The sequence below is a fragment of the Musca autumnalis genome, unplaced genomic scaffold, assembly GCF_047663935.1.
Source record: "Musca autumnalis isolate F117 unplaced genomic scaffold, ASM4766393v1 scaffold_1, whole genome shotgun sequence".
In the NCBI taxonomy this organism is placed as follows: Eukaryota; Metazoa; Arthropoda; class Insecta; order Diptera; family Muscidae; genus Musca; species Musca autumnalis.
Genome location: NW_027411644.1, coordinates 52,737,431 through 52,756,086, shown reverse-complemented (window position 1 = coordinate 52,756,086; position 18,656 = coordinate 52,737,431). Strand labels below are relative to the sequence as shown.

The 18,656-nt window shown below is 34.6% G+C and overlaps 1 protein-coding gene across 4 annotated transcripts in view; it reads right to left on the bottom strand.

Moving 5' to 3' along the window:
• Positions 1-18,656, bottom strand: part of Rim (Rab3 interacting molecule) — a 282,788-nt gene that overhangs the window by 12,273 nt on the left and 251,859 nt on the right. For 3 of the 4 annotated variants that reach the window (XM_073974159.1, XM_073974170.1, XM_073974180.1), the window contains 3 exons: positions 10,702-10,879; positions 10,462-10,632; positions 8,421-8,555 (listed from right to left, as the gene is read on the bottom strand). In XM_073974159.1, coding sequence (XP_073830260.1) covers positions 8,421-8,555; positions 10,462-10,632; positions 10,702-10,879 — 484 coding nt within the window. Of the gene's footprint in view, positions 1-2,271; positions 2,716-8,420; positions 8,556-10,461; positions 10,633-10,701; positions 10,880-18,656 lie in introns of all 4 variants that reach the window. The other variant, XM_073974149.1, reaches the window with a different exon arrangement.

Here is an 18,656-nt window from a genome sequence, read left to right as displayed (position 1 = left end):
TGACACCGTGTGTGCTGGTTGGAGCGCAAGATAACTCTCGAACCATCTGCCGATTCGATCCAAAATTTGGCTTTCATAATATTTTGTCCAAACTTAGTTTAGGTTCGAAGATAAGCCATATCGGTTCACTCCTTCAGGTACCTCCCCCACAAAAGTTCAAAAATGTTCGGAAAAATTGTGCGCATTTGTTCCATACTTTATGCATCCTAATATATCTACCAGATATATATCAGGTTTTAATATGGATTATATTTACCCATTCCTTCGGGTACCTCCCACACAAAATTTCGGATAAGTTCACTTTAAGACCTGCTTTTGACTAAATTTGATTTCTGTTGAAGCAACTTGCAATCGCTGTCTCAATTACAACGGTAAAAGTTTTTTAGTGACGAGTCCATACTTTTTGGGAAAACAGTCCGAAAGTTGTAAAAAACCCCTATGCACAGTGGATCCACTTGTATGGTGAAAGTGGCCAAAAAAAATCAAAAAAATCAAGCCAATACGTCGGTTACAGCTTTGTGCTGCTACGAAGAGTGTTTTAAGAAACCACGAGCGTAACATTCTCCCCCCTTTCCCCCTCTGGAGGGGGTATACGGTAGGAATTGTTTTATGCTGTTAATACAAAATGACATGAACAAAGGACCAGATTATCTTATTATGAAAAAATGGGCTTGGGGAAACAAAACAATCTCCAAAACAACATAAAATCCACCCAATTTAGCGGATTAAAAAAATCAACATTTTTGTCTGAAAATTGGTAAAATTTTTAATATAGATCTTATAGCGTTCTTCCTGGAAGGCAAGTAACGCCAACGTGAGACAACTTTGGAAGAAGATTTCTTCATCTTGCCACTGAAGCCAATTATGTTAATGTACGTGGTCTGATTACAGAGTTATACGCTAATATATCCATAGAAACCCTATTCTAGGCCAGGTTTAGTCAGCGACCCACCATTTATAGTCTGGCACTAGATGGCAGCTGATTTTAATACTGAATAATCTTAAACCAATGACCTACTTTGGAAAAGTATACCCGAGGTGGGCACTGGTGCGCATCATGACTAAAACCTTAGGTCAAATTTAAGTATATGATTGAATTGGCATTACAAAATACGCTAAGAAAATATGCAGCTAACTAGAATTCCACAACACGCTTAAACACTATTTTTTAATGAAAATTAAGCTATTACCTCCTCCTTCAAAATCCATTATAATATTTTGCTATACTTATTAGTTTCGCGATATTTTGAATATATTTACTTGCACTTAAAATATAGGTTGTATTCGCAACAAAACATATTAGTCAAATATTCCGACTTTTGAAGCTATTCTTACAAATATCGCGTTCGAATGAAACAAAAAATAATATATTTTTATAAAGGTCCATGTCATAGCTGTCAGAGTGTACCAAAATTCTGACATTAATTTTTTTTATTTTTGGCCAATGGGTGGATCTACTGTGCAATGCATTGAAATTTCAAATATGAGAATAAACAGCCTGTGTGAACGTTGTTTGAAATATGTTTTGTAGAAAGTGTGGTATGAACTACCGCCTACACAACATGAAATAAGTGTTTTACAGTTTCAGAATATTCTGAAGAATTGCTGAGCATATTATTTGGATTTTTTTGCGAAAGGCTACTTGGTTCATATCTCAATAGTTTGGCTGTTACTGACCATAATTCCAGAAATTATGTAAACTTTCATTATTTTATAAATTTTGATGCGCAGGGTGTGGTTTTTCTATTGCTGATGACCACAAAGGAAAATTCTTATTAGTTTCTGAGATAAAGCCCGGATCAATCGAAAAAGGTCGTTTTAGCCCGGTATAGATCTAAAAAAACAAAACCCAACTAGGAGTTTTGTAGTCTCAATATGTACTTTCAGAAAATGCCCACTATAATTTGTTTGCATTTTCAGTGTTGCACAGTGTAATTGTACATTTTTAGAATACAAATCAATATTCAGTATTATTATAAGAAATACTTAAAACTAAATTATAAATTGTGTTACATATGTACATATACGATATATTTAAAAAGTTAGCAATTATTATATATTAAATTTTATTTGAATTTTTCAAAATATTTATAAAGGAAACCTTGATTTATCTATATAATTATTTTTTTTTATTTTTAAACAATTTAATTACTAAAATATGGTAAATCCTTAAAAAAATCTTTTGGTGTGCTTTATAAACAAGGTGCTCCGTTGTTTTTCTAGCTAATACAGGAAACTTCAATGAAATAAGAAATCATAAAAATAACTCACGTTATCCTCGTTTCTGTTTGTAAAATAATGTACGTATGTATGTACGTGTGTGGGTGTATAAAATGTAAATTACGCTGTATGTGTTGTTCGTTTGTTGTCCTGAAAAGGATGTGTTGTGTTGATGTGAAATGAAGTTCGTTTTGCCATCATTTTAGGAGATTTCATTGTATTTTGATTAGTGTTTGAGTGGCATAACAACCCTTTTTGTTGATTGTTTGTTGTAGTTGTTGTGGTTGCTGATGTTGTTTATTTGGTTGTATGTTGGTGGTTTTGAAAGTGTAGTGTTGTTTGTTTGCATCCTTCACAACCATTACTTACAATGGTGACCCCATTCTTTCTTTATTACAAACATACATTTATTCATTTTGTGTTTCTTGGTTATTTTCATTGATTTTCTTCTTCTTCCGGTATGGCATCGCCAGCTAACCAAACACAAGGACGACCCTAAGAATTTAAAAATTCATTAAAAAACACAATTCATCATTTGTTTTGGAATGGAAATAAAATATCAATGGGAAACTATGTCGATTTGATTTGTTTCTTAAGTTTCTGCTGCTCTAAACGGGATCTATTTGTAAGGGTAACTCTCTGTAACCTTTGAACTTTGGCTAATTTTCGGGATGAAGAATATAAGTATTGATGTAATTAATAGCATTTTTTGTTTGATGCTAATCTTGGTTATCTATATTATTATAAGACTAATTTTCATTATTGTAGACTCTTTTAGCATTTCTAGCCATTTTTTATAACTAATGTTTTTTTTTTGCTGTAATCAATATGAATTTAATTTAAATTATTTGTTCATGAATATTTTTCTAGATGATATAATGAAATTGTTGTTGTTATCTCGACATTTAGTTTAATAAAATAAAATGAATTAGTTATGTTAATGTTAAAATGGTGTTAGGTTTGATTAATTGAATGGCAATTAGGGGGGGTTTTGGGGTAAGAGCAACAATTAATTTTTGGCGTTAGCTATCTACAAAGTAGGGTTAACAAACTGTTGGCAACAATTTTAATGGCAGGAATGGTTCAAGCTAATGAAATTTGTTGCAAAACGTTTTGATTGAAAAAACAATGTGATTCTAAACAAGCTGTGTGTTCGTAATACATTTGGAAATTCAACTTTACCAAGGTGTAAGAAAAAACTTAAAATAGAAAAAATATGTGAAAAAAGCAAGAATATAAAAAAGTATATTACAAATAAAACAATTCAAAATGTTTTGGACTTTCCTTCTTCGGGACTTTTCCCATAACACTTCAAAGCCTCTATAATATAAATGGAGATATATGATATGTACCAAACAGCGGTCCTGACTGTCTTTAACATAGCAAATATTTCTTTTGACCTAGCCTTCATTTCTATTAAACCATGACTAACTCTATCAACAGAAAGTCATCTACTTATATATAACACCTTTAGGAGGTCTTCTATCTATAGAAGGCCCCTGAAGGAGGTCTTCTGTGTATAGAAGACCCCTGTAGGAGGTCTTCTGTCTATAGAAGACCCCTGTAGGAGGTCTTCTGTCTATAGAAGACCCCTGTAGGATGTCTTCTCTCTATAGAAGACCCCTGTAGGAGGTCTTCTATGTATAGAAGACCCCTGTAGGTGACCCTCTATGTCTATAAAGACGACCTTCGACTCGTCTAAAAAGAAGAAGTTCGGTTCGTCTATAAAGACGAACTTCGGCACGTCTACAAAGACGACCTTTGGCTCGTCTATAAAGACGACCTTCGGCTCGTCTTAAAGACGAACTTCGTCTTCTCTATAAAGACGTTCGTCTTTGGCTCGTCTATAAAGACGAACTTCGGCTAGCCTATAAAGACGAACATCGGCTTGTCTATAAAAAAGACGACCTTCAGCTCGTCTATAAAGACTACCTTCAGCTCGTCTATAAAGACTTCCTTCCTCTCGTTTATATAGGCTCCCTTCAGCTCATCTATAAAGTCTCCCTTTAGCTCATCTATAAAGTCTCCCTTCAGCTCGTCTATAAAGACTTCCTTCAGCTCGTTTATAAAGGCTCCCTTCAACTCATCTATAAAGCCTCCCTTCAGCTCTTCTATAAAGTCTCCCTTCAGCTCGTCTATAAAGTCTCCCTTCAGCTCGTCTATAAAGACTCCTTTCAGCTCGTCTTTTTAGACGTCTATAAAGACGACGTTCAGTTCGACCTTCGGCTCGTCTATAAAGAAGACTTTCGGCTCGTCTATAAAGACGACTTTCGGCTCGTCTATAAAGACGACTTTCGGCTAGTCTATAAAGACGACTTTCGGCTAGTCTATAAAGACGACTTTCGGCTCGTCTATAAAGACGACCTTCGGCTCGTCTATAAAGACGACCTTCGGCTCGTCTGTAAAGGCGACCTTCGGCTCGGCTATAAAGACGACCTTCGGCTCGTCTATAAAGACGACCTTTGGCTCGTCTATAAAGACGACCTTCGGCTCGTCTATAAAGACGACCTTCGGCTCGTCTATAAAGACGACCTTCGGCTCGTCTATAAAGACGACCTTCGGCTCGTCTATAAAGACGACCTTCGGCTCGTCTATAAAGACGACCTTCGGCTCGTCTATAAAGACGACCTTCGGCTCGTCTATAAAGACGACCTTCGGCTCGTCTATAAAGACGACCTTCGGCTCGTCTATAAAGACGACCTTCGGCTCGTCTATAAAGACGACCTTCGGCTCGTCTATAAAGACGACCTTCGGCTCGTCTATAAAGACGACCTTCGGCTCGTCTATAAAGACGACCTTCGGCTCGTCTATAAAGACGACCTTCGGCTCGTCTATAAAGACGACCTTCGGCTCGTCTATAAAGACGACCTTCGGCTCGTCTATAAAGACGACCTTCGGCTCGTCTATAAAGACGACCTTCGGCTCGTCTATAAAGACGACCTTCGGCTCGTCTATAAAGACGACCTTCGGCTCGTCTATAAAGACGACCTTCAGCTCTCGTCTATAAAGACGACCTTCAGCTCTCGTCTATAAAGACGACCTTCAGCTCTCGTCTATAAAGACGGTCTTCAGCTCTCGTCTATAAAGACGGCCTTCAGCTCTCGTCTATAAAGACGACCTTCAGCTCTCGTCTATAAAGACGACTTCAGCTCTCGTCTGTAAAGACGACTTCAGCTCTCGTCTATAAAGACGACCTTCAGCTCTCGTCTATAAAGACGACCTTCAGCTCTAGTCTATAAAGACAACCTTCAGCTCTCGTTTATAAAGACGACCTTCACCTCTCGTCTATAAAGACGACATTCAGCTCTCGTCTATAAAGACGACCTTCAGCTCTCGTCTATAAAGACGACCTTCAGCTCTCGTCTATAAAGACGACCTTCGGCCTCGTCTATAAAGACGACCTTCAGCTCGTCTATATAGACGACCTTCAGCTCGGTCGTCTTTATAGACGATCTGCTGAAGGTCGTCTTTATAGACGATCTGCTGAAGGTCGTCTTTATAGACGAGTTGAAGGGAGCCTTTACAAACGAGCTGAAGGTCGTCTTTGTAGACGACCTTCAGCTCGTCTATAAAGACGACCTTCAGCTCGTCTATAAAGACGACCTTCAGCTCGTCTATAAAGACGACCTTCAGCTCGTCTATAAAGACGACCTTCAGCTCGTCTATAAAGACGACCTTCAGCTCGTCTATAAAGACGACCTTCAGCTCGTCTATAAAGACGACCTTCAGCTCGTCTATAAAGACGACCTTCAGCTCGTCTATAAAGACGACCTTCAGCTCGTCTATAAAGACGACCTTCAGCTCGTCTATAAAGACGACCTTCAGCTCGTCTATAAAGACGACCTTCAGCTCGTCAATAAAGACGACCTTCAGCTCGTCTACAAAGACGACCTTCAGTTCATCTATAAAGTCTCCCTTCAGCTCGTTTGTAAAGGCTCCCTTCAACTCGTCTATAAAGACGACCTTCAGCTCTCGTCTATAAAGACGACCTTCAGCTCTCGTCTATAAAGACGACCTTCAGCTCTCGTCTATAAAGACGACCTTCGGCCTCGTCTATAAAGACGACCTTCAGCTCGTCTATAAAGACGACCTTCAGCTCGTCTATAAAGACGACCTTCAGCTCGTCTATAAAGACGACCTTCAGCTCGTCTATAAAGACGACCTTCAGCTCGTCTATAAAGACGACCTTCAGCTCGTCTATAAAGACGACCTTCAGCTCGTCTATAAAGACGACCTTCAGCTCGTCTATAAAGACGACCTTCAGCTCGTCTATAAAGACGACCTTCAGCTCGTCTATAAAGACGACCTTCAGCTCGTCAATAAAGACGACCTTCAGCTCGTCTACAAAGACGACCTTCAGTTCATCTATAAAGTCTCCCTTCAGCTCGTTTGTAAAGGCTCCCTTCAACTCGTCTATAAAGACGACCTTCAGCAGATCGTCTATAAAGACGACCTTCAGCAGATCGTCTATAAAGACGACCTTCAGCAGATCGTCTATAAAGACGACCTTCAGCAGATCGTCTATAAAGACGACCTTCAGCAGCTCGTCTATAAAGACGACCTTCAGCTCGTCTATAAAGACGACCTTCAGCTCGTCTATAAAGACGACCTTCAGCTCGTCTATAAAGACGACCTTCAGCTCGTCTATAAAGACGACCTTCAGCTCGTCTATAAAGACGACATTCAGCTCGTCTATAAAGACGACCTTCAGCTCGTCTATTAAGACGACCTTCAGCTCGTCGTCGTCTTTATAGAGGAACTGAAGGTCGTCTTTATAGACGACCTTCAGCTCGTCTATAAAGACGACTTTCAGCTCGTCTATAAAGACGACCTTCAGCTCGTCTATGAGGACGACCTTCAGCTCGTGTATAGAGACGGCCTTCAGCTCGTCTATAAAGACGACCTTCAGCTCGTCTATAAAGACGACCTTCAGCTCGTCTATAAAGACGACCTTCAGCTCGTCTATAAAGACGACCTTCAGCTCGTCTATAAAGACGACCTTCAGCTCGTCTATAAAGACGACCTTCAGCTCGTCTATAAAGACGACCTTCAGCTCGTGTATAGAGACGGCCTTCAGCTCGTCTATAAAGACGACCTTCAGCTCGTGTATAGAGACGGCCATCAGCTCGTCTATAAAGACGACCTTCTTCTTTTCTACTTTTTTTCAAATTTAATTAAAAAATATAAAAAATTCAAATATAAAAAATTCAAATCTATGCATGCATTAAGCAAAATAATAAAAACTAGAAAAAACTATTAAATTTTTAAAAAACTTGCTTTAACATTTCCAAACAAGTGATTGGTGGAATATTTACAAAATTTCAATTTAAAATATTACAAAAATAAAAACTTATTATTATTTTAAAAAAAGGGAGATATAATTACAGTGAACAAGTAAAGTAGAGATAAGAAGAATTAAGGTGAAGAAACATACCTAAAATGTACTACGTTGTATGTAGATGAATTTATTTTGGTTTTACTATTTGAAATTTTGTCTAGCTAGGTTTCGTTTTTGTCTTTTCATATGCCAAAAAATATGTAGATTTTGTTTGTTTACTTGGTGGATTATGGGTTTGGTAGATATAAATAACAAGGTGAGGAGGAATGTGGTATTTACTTTAAAAATATATAAATAGGCGCCTTGGTTATTTTTTCATTAAATATATGTGTGTATGTATGTATATAGAACTTGGTATGCATAACCATAACTTGAATACTCGAATTTCAAACAGTAACGCATTTCTAAAACTTGTGGATAACTTTTTTTTTTTTGTTTTTTTTTTTTTTTTTGTAAAGGTTGATTGGAATCAAAACTACTTTGTGGAATGTTTGTAGATATATGTATATGTATAGGGGTAAATATGTTTTGTTTCTTCTGCTTTTTCTTGTATGGATTACTTAATGCAAATAACTTTGGTGTAATTAATTAATAAAGAGAAAAACAATAACAATGCTATGGCTCTTTTTTTCGAAATTATGCCATAATGCTGGGTGAAGATCTTTTGGTTTAGTGTGGGTAGGTATGGAAGTGTTAGATTGGCACTACTACTAGCGTGTTATGGGTGTTCGATGTAAATAGGGGGGAAATTTGTCTAAATTTTGTTGTTGTTTTGTTCATTTGTTTAAAATTTTAAATTAAGTGATTCAAGCGATGCTAGTGATGAGCGCCTAGATAAACCTGTATTGGCAGGACAACTGACCAGTGAGGTGGTGCCGAATAGTTTGTACCAGCCAATCACAATGCCATTCGAGAGATCGATTTGATCGAGCATTATTTGGGCAACGCCCATAAAGACTTTCTTTTCGATGCGGCCGTAATCGCCCCAAACGGTAACCTGGAAAAAGAAAGGAGGGAAAGTGGTATAACAGATGTTTCAAACGTACGCCTAAAAGTATGCAACACACAGGTAATATGTTATCAACACAGAGAAAATTGTCTATAGAAACTTCCAAATGTGTTGGGTCAACACAGCGAAAATTTTCTATGCAAAATTCCAACTGTGTTGGGTCAACAGAGGGAACATTTTCCATAGAAAATTCCAAGTGTGTTGGGACCCTACACAGAGAAAATTTTCTATAGAAAATTCCAACTGTGTTGGGTCAACACAGAGATAATTTTCTATAGAAAATTCCAACTGTGTTGGGACAACACAGAGAAAATTTTCTATAGAAAATTTTAACTGTGTTCAGCCAATACAGAAAAAATTTTCTATATAAAATTCCAACTGTGTTGGGACCCAACACGGAGAAAATTTTCTATAGAAAATTCAAACTGTTTTGGGATCCAAAACAGCGAAAATTTTCTATAGAAAATTGCAACTGTGTTGGGTCAACAAAGAGAAAATTTTCTATAGAAAATTCCAACTGTGTTGGGAGCCAACACAGAGAAAATTTTCTATAGAAAATTCCAACTGTGTTGGGTCGACAAATAGAAAAAATTTTCTATGGAAAATTCCAACTGTGTTGGGTCAACAGAGAGAAAATTTTCTATAGAAAATTCCAACTTTGTTGGGAACAAACATAGAAAAAATTTTCTACAGAAAATTCCAACTGTGTTGGGTCAACACAGATAAAATTTTCTATAGAAAATTCCAACTGTGTTGGGTCAACAAAGAGAAAATTTTCTATAGAAAATTCCAACTGTGTTGGGTCAACAAAGAGAAAATTTTTTATGGAAAATTCCAACTGTGTTGGGTCAACAGAGAGAAAATTTTCTATAGAAAATTCCAACTTTGTTGGGAACAAACATAGAAAAAATTTTCTACAGAAAATTCCAACTGTGTTGGGTCAACACAGATAAAATTTTCTATAGAAAATTCCAACTGTGTTGGGTCAACAAAGAGAAAATTTTCTATAGAAAATTCCAACTGTGTTGGGTCAACACAGAGAAAATTTTCTATAGAAAATTCCAACTGTGTTGGGTCAACACAGAGAAAATTTTCTATAGAAAATTCCAACTGTGTTGGGTCAACACAGAGAAAATTTTCTATAGAAAATTCCAACTGTGTTGGGTCAACACAGAGAAAATTTTCTATAGAAAATTCCAACTGTGTTGGGTCAACACAGAGAAAATTTTCTATAGAAAATTCCAACTGTGTTGGGTCAACACAGAGAAAATTTTCTATAGAAAATTCCAACTGTGTTGGGTCAACACAGAGAAAATTTTCTATAGAAAATTCCAACTGTGTTGGGTCAACACAGAGAATATTTTCTATAGAAAATTCCAACTGTGTTGGGTCAACACAGAGAAAATTTTCTATAGAAAATTCCAACTGTGTTGGGTCAACACAGAGAAAATTTTCTATAGAAAATTCCAACTGTGTTGGGTCAACACAGAGAAAATTTTCTATAGAAAATTCCAACTGTGTTGGGTCAACACAGAGAAAATTTTCTATAGAAAATTCCAACTGTGTTGGGTCAACACAGAGAAAATTTTCTATAGAAAATTCCAACTGTGTTGGGTCAACACAGAGAAAATTTTCTATAGAAAATTCCAACTGGGTTGGGTCAACACCGACAAAATTTTCTATAAAAAAAACTTTCTATAAAAAAATCCAACTATGTTGGGTCAACGCAGAGAAAATTTTCAGTAGAAAATCTCTCTCCATTCTATAGAAAATCTCTCAGCGTTGGTTTAGCCCAAAGAAAATGTTCTGTGGCAAATCTCTCAGTGTTTTTTAACACTGAGAAAAATCTTTTCTTCTTTCTATAGAAAAATTTAAATATTTCTTATCCACTCACTTGTAAAATACAGCCTTTTGTATTGCAATTCTGGAACACCAATTGCTGTTGATACAGTGGCTCCAGCGTTCTGCGAGCCGTGGAAGTTTTCATTTTGTCCATGCATTTTTTACCCGAAACTAAATAAACTTTGACATATGGTGCTGGTAACATTTTCGAGGTGGGTTTTTGCTGAAAAGGAGAAAAAAAAACAATTTGATTAAATATCCTAATTTTCCGTATCATGCAATTACCACTTACCTGTAAACCTCTTGCTCTAATAACCTCTACTTCTAGGCAATTTTTCTGATAACACAACGATAACTGTATATCACCCAACGAGGGAGCACCTAGTACTTGGCGCCCAACCAATTGGCCTGGTCCAAGACCTTCGACAAATTGATTGATTTGTTCATCCGCTCTCATGGTTGGAGAGAATCTATTTTAGGTAGTTTTTAAGATGGAATTTTGTAAAGAAAAAATATATTACTAATTGAAAAAAATATTGTCTTTATTGAAAAAAAAAAAATAGTTTTGGAAAATTTAGTTAAAGTGAAAGTAATAATAAAAAGATAATTGAAACTCATATTTATATAATATTGTATGTATACACAGGGAGATATAGTAGGCAATTTTAAGTAAAGATTTTGTTTTTGGTTTATAAAAAAATTATGTTCTTTTGACAATTCCTGTTTTGATGCATTATCATGCATTATTTTCTTTGTTGCACAGTGTAAATTTGTTGTTGCTTTTTTGCAGCAGGTTTTTTTTTGTACAGCATGCTTTGCTTTTTGTGTGAAATATTTACAACCAGACCTTTACATCGAAAGAAAAAAATGTTGAAAGGCTTAAGAGAAGTTTTCAACACACACACATATGTAGTCATAAGTTTAACCGTATGAACATGTTGTGATGTATGTGTATAAATTTCAATGAATTATGATGTGAAAAATGATTATGGTATAAAGCTTTGAGAAAATTAGAAACATATGGTCTGTTCCAGTACTGCAAGAATCTACTAATTTTTATTATTTTTTTTTTTTTCGATAACATAAAGGAAAAAATGTTATCGTAGTAAAAAATAGTAGCTTCTTGCAGTTTCTGGAACAGAGCAATAATTATTAGATTTGTATACAAAAGTCAAAGTACTTTTAAATATTTCTCCGCTCTTCTAATTAGGGTATTTTTAAGTTTTTTTTTTTGGCTTTTTTGAAATATTTATATTGAGGAATATGTTGTGATATAGCCCTTCAGAGACTCTCTAAAAGTGGCAAATTTTCACTGTTAACCAGCGTAAAAATATAATTTTTGTTTTTTGCCTGATTGTCGAAACCAAGAGCTAGAATGTACTGATAAAGACGATAAATACTGATCAAGAGACTCTAAACATGACTAAACATGACATTGAAAATATTTTTAACTGCGTTGCTGGCCCGTCGTTTTGTTTCTAATGGCAGCTTTTTATGCCTTGTAAATATATCGTTTTGAAGCAATCAACATTTTAATAATTTCTGTTTTTACGCCCTCTATATTCCAATAGTAACACTTTTAAGCTTTTGTACATTTGTCATTGTGATTTTACACCTTTTCATATTATATCATATCATCCATGACTAGACGTCTTGTCGCTTCTCAAAAGTAGAAGCTAAGGAGAATAAAATTCAATAAATTCGTTCATTTCTCTTGAGCAACTTGAACTCTGTACATCAACCTCAGTGCTTCCTTAGGTAGTTGAAACTGATAGCAGAGCATCATCCGCAATACAGAGAGTGAATCAATCAAACGATTAACGAAAGTTGTGTCTTCTTTAGTTTTTCTTAATAGGAGAGGTACCGTTCCACTTCCCAAATTCATGCCTTTGTGTACCACGACACATTCTAGAAAATTTCGTGAAAATCCTGCGATGATATTATGAGTCGAAGCTCTTTCTACGTACTTAAGTACCTGAATTTTTTGATTAAATACCTAATTAGAACAATAACACATATGGTGAGAATTATCAGAAGTGGGTTGGGTTTGAAGGACTGTTTCTTATATTTTATTTCTGCAGGTAGTTGCAACCACAAAAGAAAAGTTGACAATACTTTCTTTCAAACAGAAATAGAATGAAAAGTGTGGAAGCAAATGTTAAGAATTGTAAATTAATTACATTTGTGTTTTTATGAACTGATGCAAAATAAGGATTTTTTTGATGATATATTTCAATGTACTTCAAAATTCCTTTCTAAAATAGTTCTCGGATTTCAGGGAACGTATAGCTGATTATCAGATATAAAGGTCAATTGTTTGACATTTTCTTTGGTAGGTGAACCGCATAACTGCCACTATTTGGCAGCTAAAAACACTGAAGATAAGTGCGAAATTCGCTTTGCTTCCATAAAATGCGTGCAAAACCACTATTATAAGTCAAAACTACTATACTTCAAAAACGGTAAAACCTACATACATGAGAGCATACAAGCACCGCAGTATTCAATGCTTTGTTGGTACAGATTGGAGGCAGTGCTCAAAGAGAATCTATTTGATTTTGAGCGTATATTTCTCCCCCTCGAAAACGAGAAAAATAAAGTATGCTCGATTACGCAGGAGCACTTGCGCACGAGTTTCATTCTCTACTCGAATTCGAGCGGGCATAGCGGAGCTTTGATTTTGAAACTTTTCAACACAAAAATCAATTAATGGAAATTGATGTTTGTATTCATATTCCGCAATCAGGTGGATCTGTACTAAGTGTCTTTGACATAATTATTATGCGAAAGCTCTTTGGGCTAATTAAACTATCTTAACGAAAATGCATGCGTTAGAGCAAGGCCAAACAGAAAAGACGCTGGCGTCTAAATTTAGTGAGTTCTCGTAAGGCACTGATTTTTAATAAATTCTATTTTACTTAAGAACTACATATGATAATTGAATTTAACCTAATGGAGCACAGTAGTAATTCTCATTTATTCTTATAATGAATAGAAAACTTTGCAAGTGGCGTTGTCTACTTGTTGAGCTCAACGACATGCATGCGTGGTGTCGTGGCCTTTATTGTGATAGACACTATCATAGGGAAAATACCAAAAGATCACAGAATTGTTCAATTCGTTCGCTGCTGGAAAATTGATAATTAAAAAATCTCACCCAAAAGGATGTACATTGTACAACTGTACATTAGATCTTAAGTTACCCCCCGGTAAATAAAAATGTTGAAACATTCCTTAGGTGTTTGAATTTCAGAACTTTCAACTGAGAAAATCAAATGGATTCTCAAATTCGTAAATGGCATCGATTTTCACGTTCTTTCTCGTGATGCCATTATTATAAGACTTATGAAAAACTGAAAATGACCCACTTGAACCCGAAAGGAGATCTAAGGTATAGAAATATAAGTAGATATAGATGTATATCTTTGAGCGAATGATGTGGTATACCACTTTCTTTGGTTTAATTTATGCTTCAAAATCAATATAAACTGTGCAACCTCTCCAGAACCTTAAAATCTCATAAATCTTGTCCGGAGACTTACATTTTTTTATTAAAAAGACAAGATTATTTGAGCTTGAGGGCCGTTTTTTGTTGCTGTTATTTAGTTTTCCAATATTTCACAATTTATTAAATTGCTTCTTCAGGGAAATAAGTAAATTGAGTGTCAACATGAACTTAAACTACGATAAAGTTCACCATCCTCGTCGATAGTAAATTTTGCAAATATTGGAAAAATAAATAACAGCAACAAGAAATGGAACTCAAGCTCAAATAAACTTGCCTTTTTAGTACAAGTACAAAGGTCGAAAAAAATCAAGAAAAATCTAAATATTTTTTTTTTTTTTTTGTGAAAATAAAGGTTTGAAGCTGCCCATATTTTAATAACACTGTGCAACATTTTAAAGGTGATCTTGTGCAAGCAATTCGAACTGAGGATTTTTTGAAAGTACAGACCCAAACGACAAGAAACCCTAGTTGGGTTTTTTTTTTGTGTCAGATCCAGCTCGGATTTTATGGCCCCATCTAAGCATGGTTAAATATTGAGTTTTTATTGAAATTCGTGGCTATATCTCTGAAACCAATGCGAATCTTCTTCTGACCTCTGAAGCAAATTTGTAGATAAGGACAAGAATAAAATATTTGGAGAAATAATGAACTCGAAAAACTACCTTTATTGCCTCAATTTTCAAAATATATGCAAAAATTTCACAATTTTTATACATTTCGCACCGTATCTCCAAAACAGTTAATTTTTTCTGAATATTTTCTTTTGGAAAAATATTCCCTGGAATGTAATACACAACTCTTCAGAACATGTTATTGTTGTAAAATGCCTCTATGCCGTTGTTTTCAGTACATTTTTGAACGACGATTTAATAAAAATGTCAATAATGTAGTGAAATCCGAAATGCGAGAATAAACTGTTGGTGTGAACTGTGTTTGAAATACGTGTTGTAAAAGATATGATGCAAAATACCGCTGAAACAACATGAAGTAAGCATTTTAGAGTTTCAGAATGTTCTGAAGAATTGCTGAGAACTTCATTTGGAAGATTTTTACAAAAGGTTACTTGGTTCAACTCCCAATAGTTTAACTGATACTGACCAGAATTTCACCAATTATGTAAAATTTTCTATATTTTATAGATTTTGATGCCCTAGATGGAATTTTTCTTGTGTGATTTTTCCAAAAGATAAATTCTACTAGTTTATGGCTACAATATTGCTAAAGACAGCAAGACCAAATTCCTATTCGTTTCTGAGATAAAGGCCTGATAAATGCAAAAAAGTGTAGTTTTAGACCGGTATAGATGAGGCCATAAAATCCGAACTGGACCTGACAGGACAAAACCCTACTAGGGTTTTTGTAGTCTCAATATGTACTTTCAAAAAATGCAGACTAGAAGTTGCTTGCATTTTCAGTGTTGCATAGTGTAATTACAGTTTTAAGCTATCTACATTTCAATAGTAATAGTTTTGTACCTTTGTCATTGTGATTTTTGTAAATATTCCAATTCCCCATTGTGTTTGATGCATTGAATTTTAAAGTTAACTGACAAAATGCAAACACGTAAATAATTTATTCTACTACTATTGTGAAACTAGTATACTACATAAATCTGTTCTAGACGTATTAGTCATTTCTTAAAATTAGTACCTAAGCAAAAGAAAATTCAATAAAGTCGCTCAGTTAGTGATCTAACGCGTTACATAACCATCAGATAAGATCACAACGGGTGATCTCCATTCTAACACGTTATGTAACTATCAAATAAAATCACACAGAGACAATTTGTCCATCCGGCAGTGTACATCAAATCTCGCTTGTGTTTTCCTGTACAATCGACACCAGATTGTTATAATGGCGACCAACGTGGGGCCATGTATCACGACCACACCAAGCATAATATGTGAGCAATAACCGAGGACAACAACAACAAAATCATCCAAAGAAGATGACTACTATAAGAAAATGCCTGTTGAAAAGAAGCTTGATGAATCACCAACAATGTATGTATGTGTACGATGCAGTTTTACTCCAGGGGGAGGCAAATCATGCATCCACCTCTGCCGTTAGTTATTAACCTTTACTCCAGGGTGAGGTTCCGTAGAAGGTCTCCTAAATTGTTCAAACATCAACACGACTACTCCAACGCCATCTTCATACAGTTACTACAGTCTATTTGCACATTAGCATCTTCAACAACCGATTGTTCATGATGCAGTCCACCCTTAGCAGATTCAACAATCCTGATGCAGGTTACAATAGAAGTTCAGCAATACGTTATTTCTGATGCTTCATCGGGACGCTTTCAGCATCAGAGGGGGAGACTGAAGCAATCCATATTTTAATAATTACAGTTTTAAGCCATTTACATTTCATAGTAATAGTTATAACAGTTTTGTACCTTTGCCATTGTGATTTTTGTAAATATTCCAATTTCCCATTGTGATTGATGCAATGAGTTTTAAAATTAACTGACAAAATGCAACCACGTGAATAATTTATTCTACTACTATTGTGAAACAACTCATTATTATTACTACTAAATTCCATAACTCTGTTCTAGACGTATTAGTCGCTTCTCAAAATTAGTACCTAAGCAAAAAAAAAAATTTCAATAAAGTCGCTCAGTTTGTGATCTACAATCTAACGCGTTACATAACCATCAGATAAGATCACATGGAATGGTCTCCATTCTAACACGTTATGTAACTATCAGATAAGATCACAATGAGACAAAGTCCTTCTCCGGCAGTCAACATCAATCCTCGTTGTGTTTTCCTGTACAATCTACACCAGATTGTTATAGGTTGACATTTCTAATATTGTTTCTTGTTTACTTTGGTTTCAAATCCTTCTTAGAGAAAAATACCACATGCATTTAGTTTTTAGGTTGAATTCGGAATCCGGTTTTGCATGTTTTATATATTCCGCCTAAATATAAGCTTCAGCCAAGTCGTTCATTTAGAATGTAAAATTGAGACAGACATATGTAGATTGTGTTATAATGGCAATCAGAATTATGGAAGTTGGAGTAGGATATTTAAACGTTGCTAACTTCCGCACGTTCAAATATTTTAACCATTCCAAATACATTTTGAAGCGTGGAAAGTTATCTTTAGAATGTGTATTGAAATACATAGTATGTCATGTGGTAAAATGTTTTACTAACATTTTATAGAGACACAAATAAGGAATTTTTAAAGAAGTAAATAATTTTTCAGTGGTTTAATTTTGTTGATTACGATGTGTAGCTAAGCCATGTTTACTCAGTATTTCGGCAATAAAAACACTTTTTTATACGCTTTTCGATATGCCGTTCGGATTCGGCGATAAAAGGAACGGGCTGTACTCTGTAATATTAGAGGATACTAATGGGTATTTTACACGATATGTTTTTTACATATGAGTTGTCACTTTTTATATACAAAATTTATATGCAAAGTGAAAACACATATGTAGAATAACATGTTGTGTAAAAAACCCATAATATATATGGGAAATTCCAAGTGAAATCGGACAGTTCGGAGAAAAGTAATTTTTGATTTCAATTGTTTTTGGTTCAATTTATGCTCCTAGCCAACAGAACATTTTAGTATATTTTAAAATTATTTTTTGACCAACGGTACAGAGATATCGCCTATTGAGATTATCGCATTTTTAAAGAACTATGTTCAAATAAATATTCATAACTTCTTTAATATTGGTCCAAATGGGACCATCTTTTTTTTGATTTGTTTGTTTTTTTATCAGCTATCGAAAGAAATATTTAAAAGAAAAGTGAACAGTGGGCTTCAATGCAATTTTCGGGATTTAATATTTAAAATCAAATTTTAAACATGATTGCACCCTTCGATTTTTTCAAAAAAATTTTATGTTAAACTACGTTCAATTACAAAAATTTTAAGCCCTATGTGGTAATGGGATTCGGACAATTACTATTTTTTCTGAATTTTTTAAAATTTGTCAATACAATTTTTCCTGAATACCTTCGTCCTAAATTTGTATTTCCTGTATTTTTGAAGCTAAGTGTACATATTTATCATAATATATTATATATTTATCATAAAAAATAGAAAAAAATCCACAGTGGACTTTAATGGAATTTTCGCTGATGCATTTTCAAAATCGAAAAATGACGCAGTTTTTAAGATGTTTGAGATAAATTCATAAATATAAAATCAAAACAAATATTTACAAATGAAATTTTTATTTTTTTTTAATAAAATAATAAATTTTGGACATAGGTATAAAGGAAAAATTGTATTGACAAATTTTAAAAAAATTCAGAAAAAATAGTAATCGTCCGAATCCCATTACCACATAGGGCTTAAAATTTTTGTAATTGATTGTAGTTTAACATAATTTTTTTTTGAAAAAATCGAAGGGTGCAATCATGTTTAAAAATTGATTTTAAATATTAAATACCGAAAATTGCATTGAAGCCCACTGTGCAAATCAAAAAAAGATGGTCCAATTTGGACCAATATTAAAGAAGTTATGAGTATTTCTTTGCATGTAGTTTTTACAGAATTTGACTTTTTCAAGGCGCGATATCTCTGTAACCGTTAGTCAAAAAAATTTGAAAATATACTAAAATGTTTTGTTAATCAGCAGCATCGCCACAGCAAAATATAAAGGAAATCAAAAAACTCATCTTGAAAAAGTGTCCGATTTCACTCAGAAATCCCCATATGCATTATTATTGTACTGAAGCAATCACAATTTTAATAATTACAGTT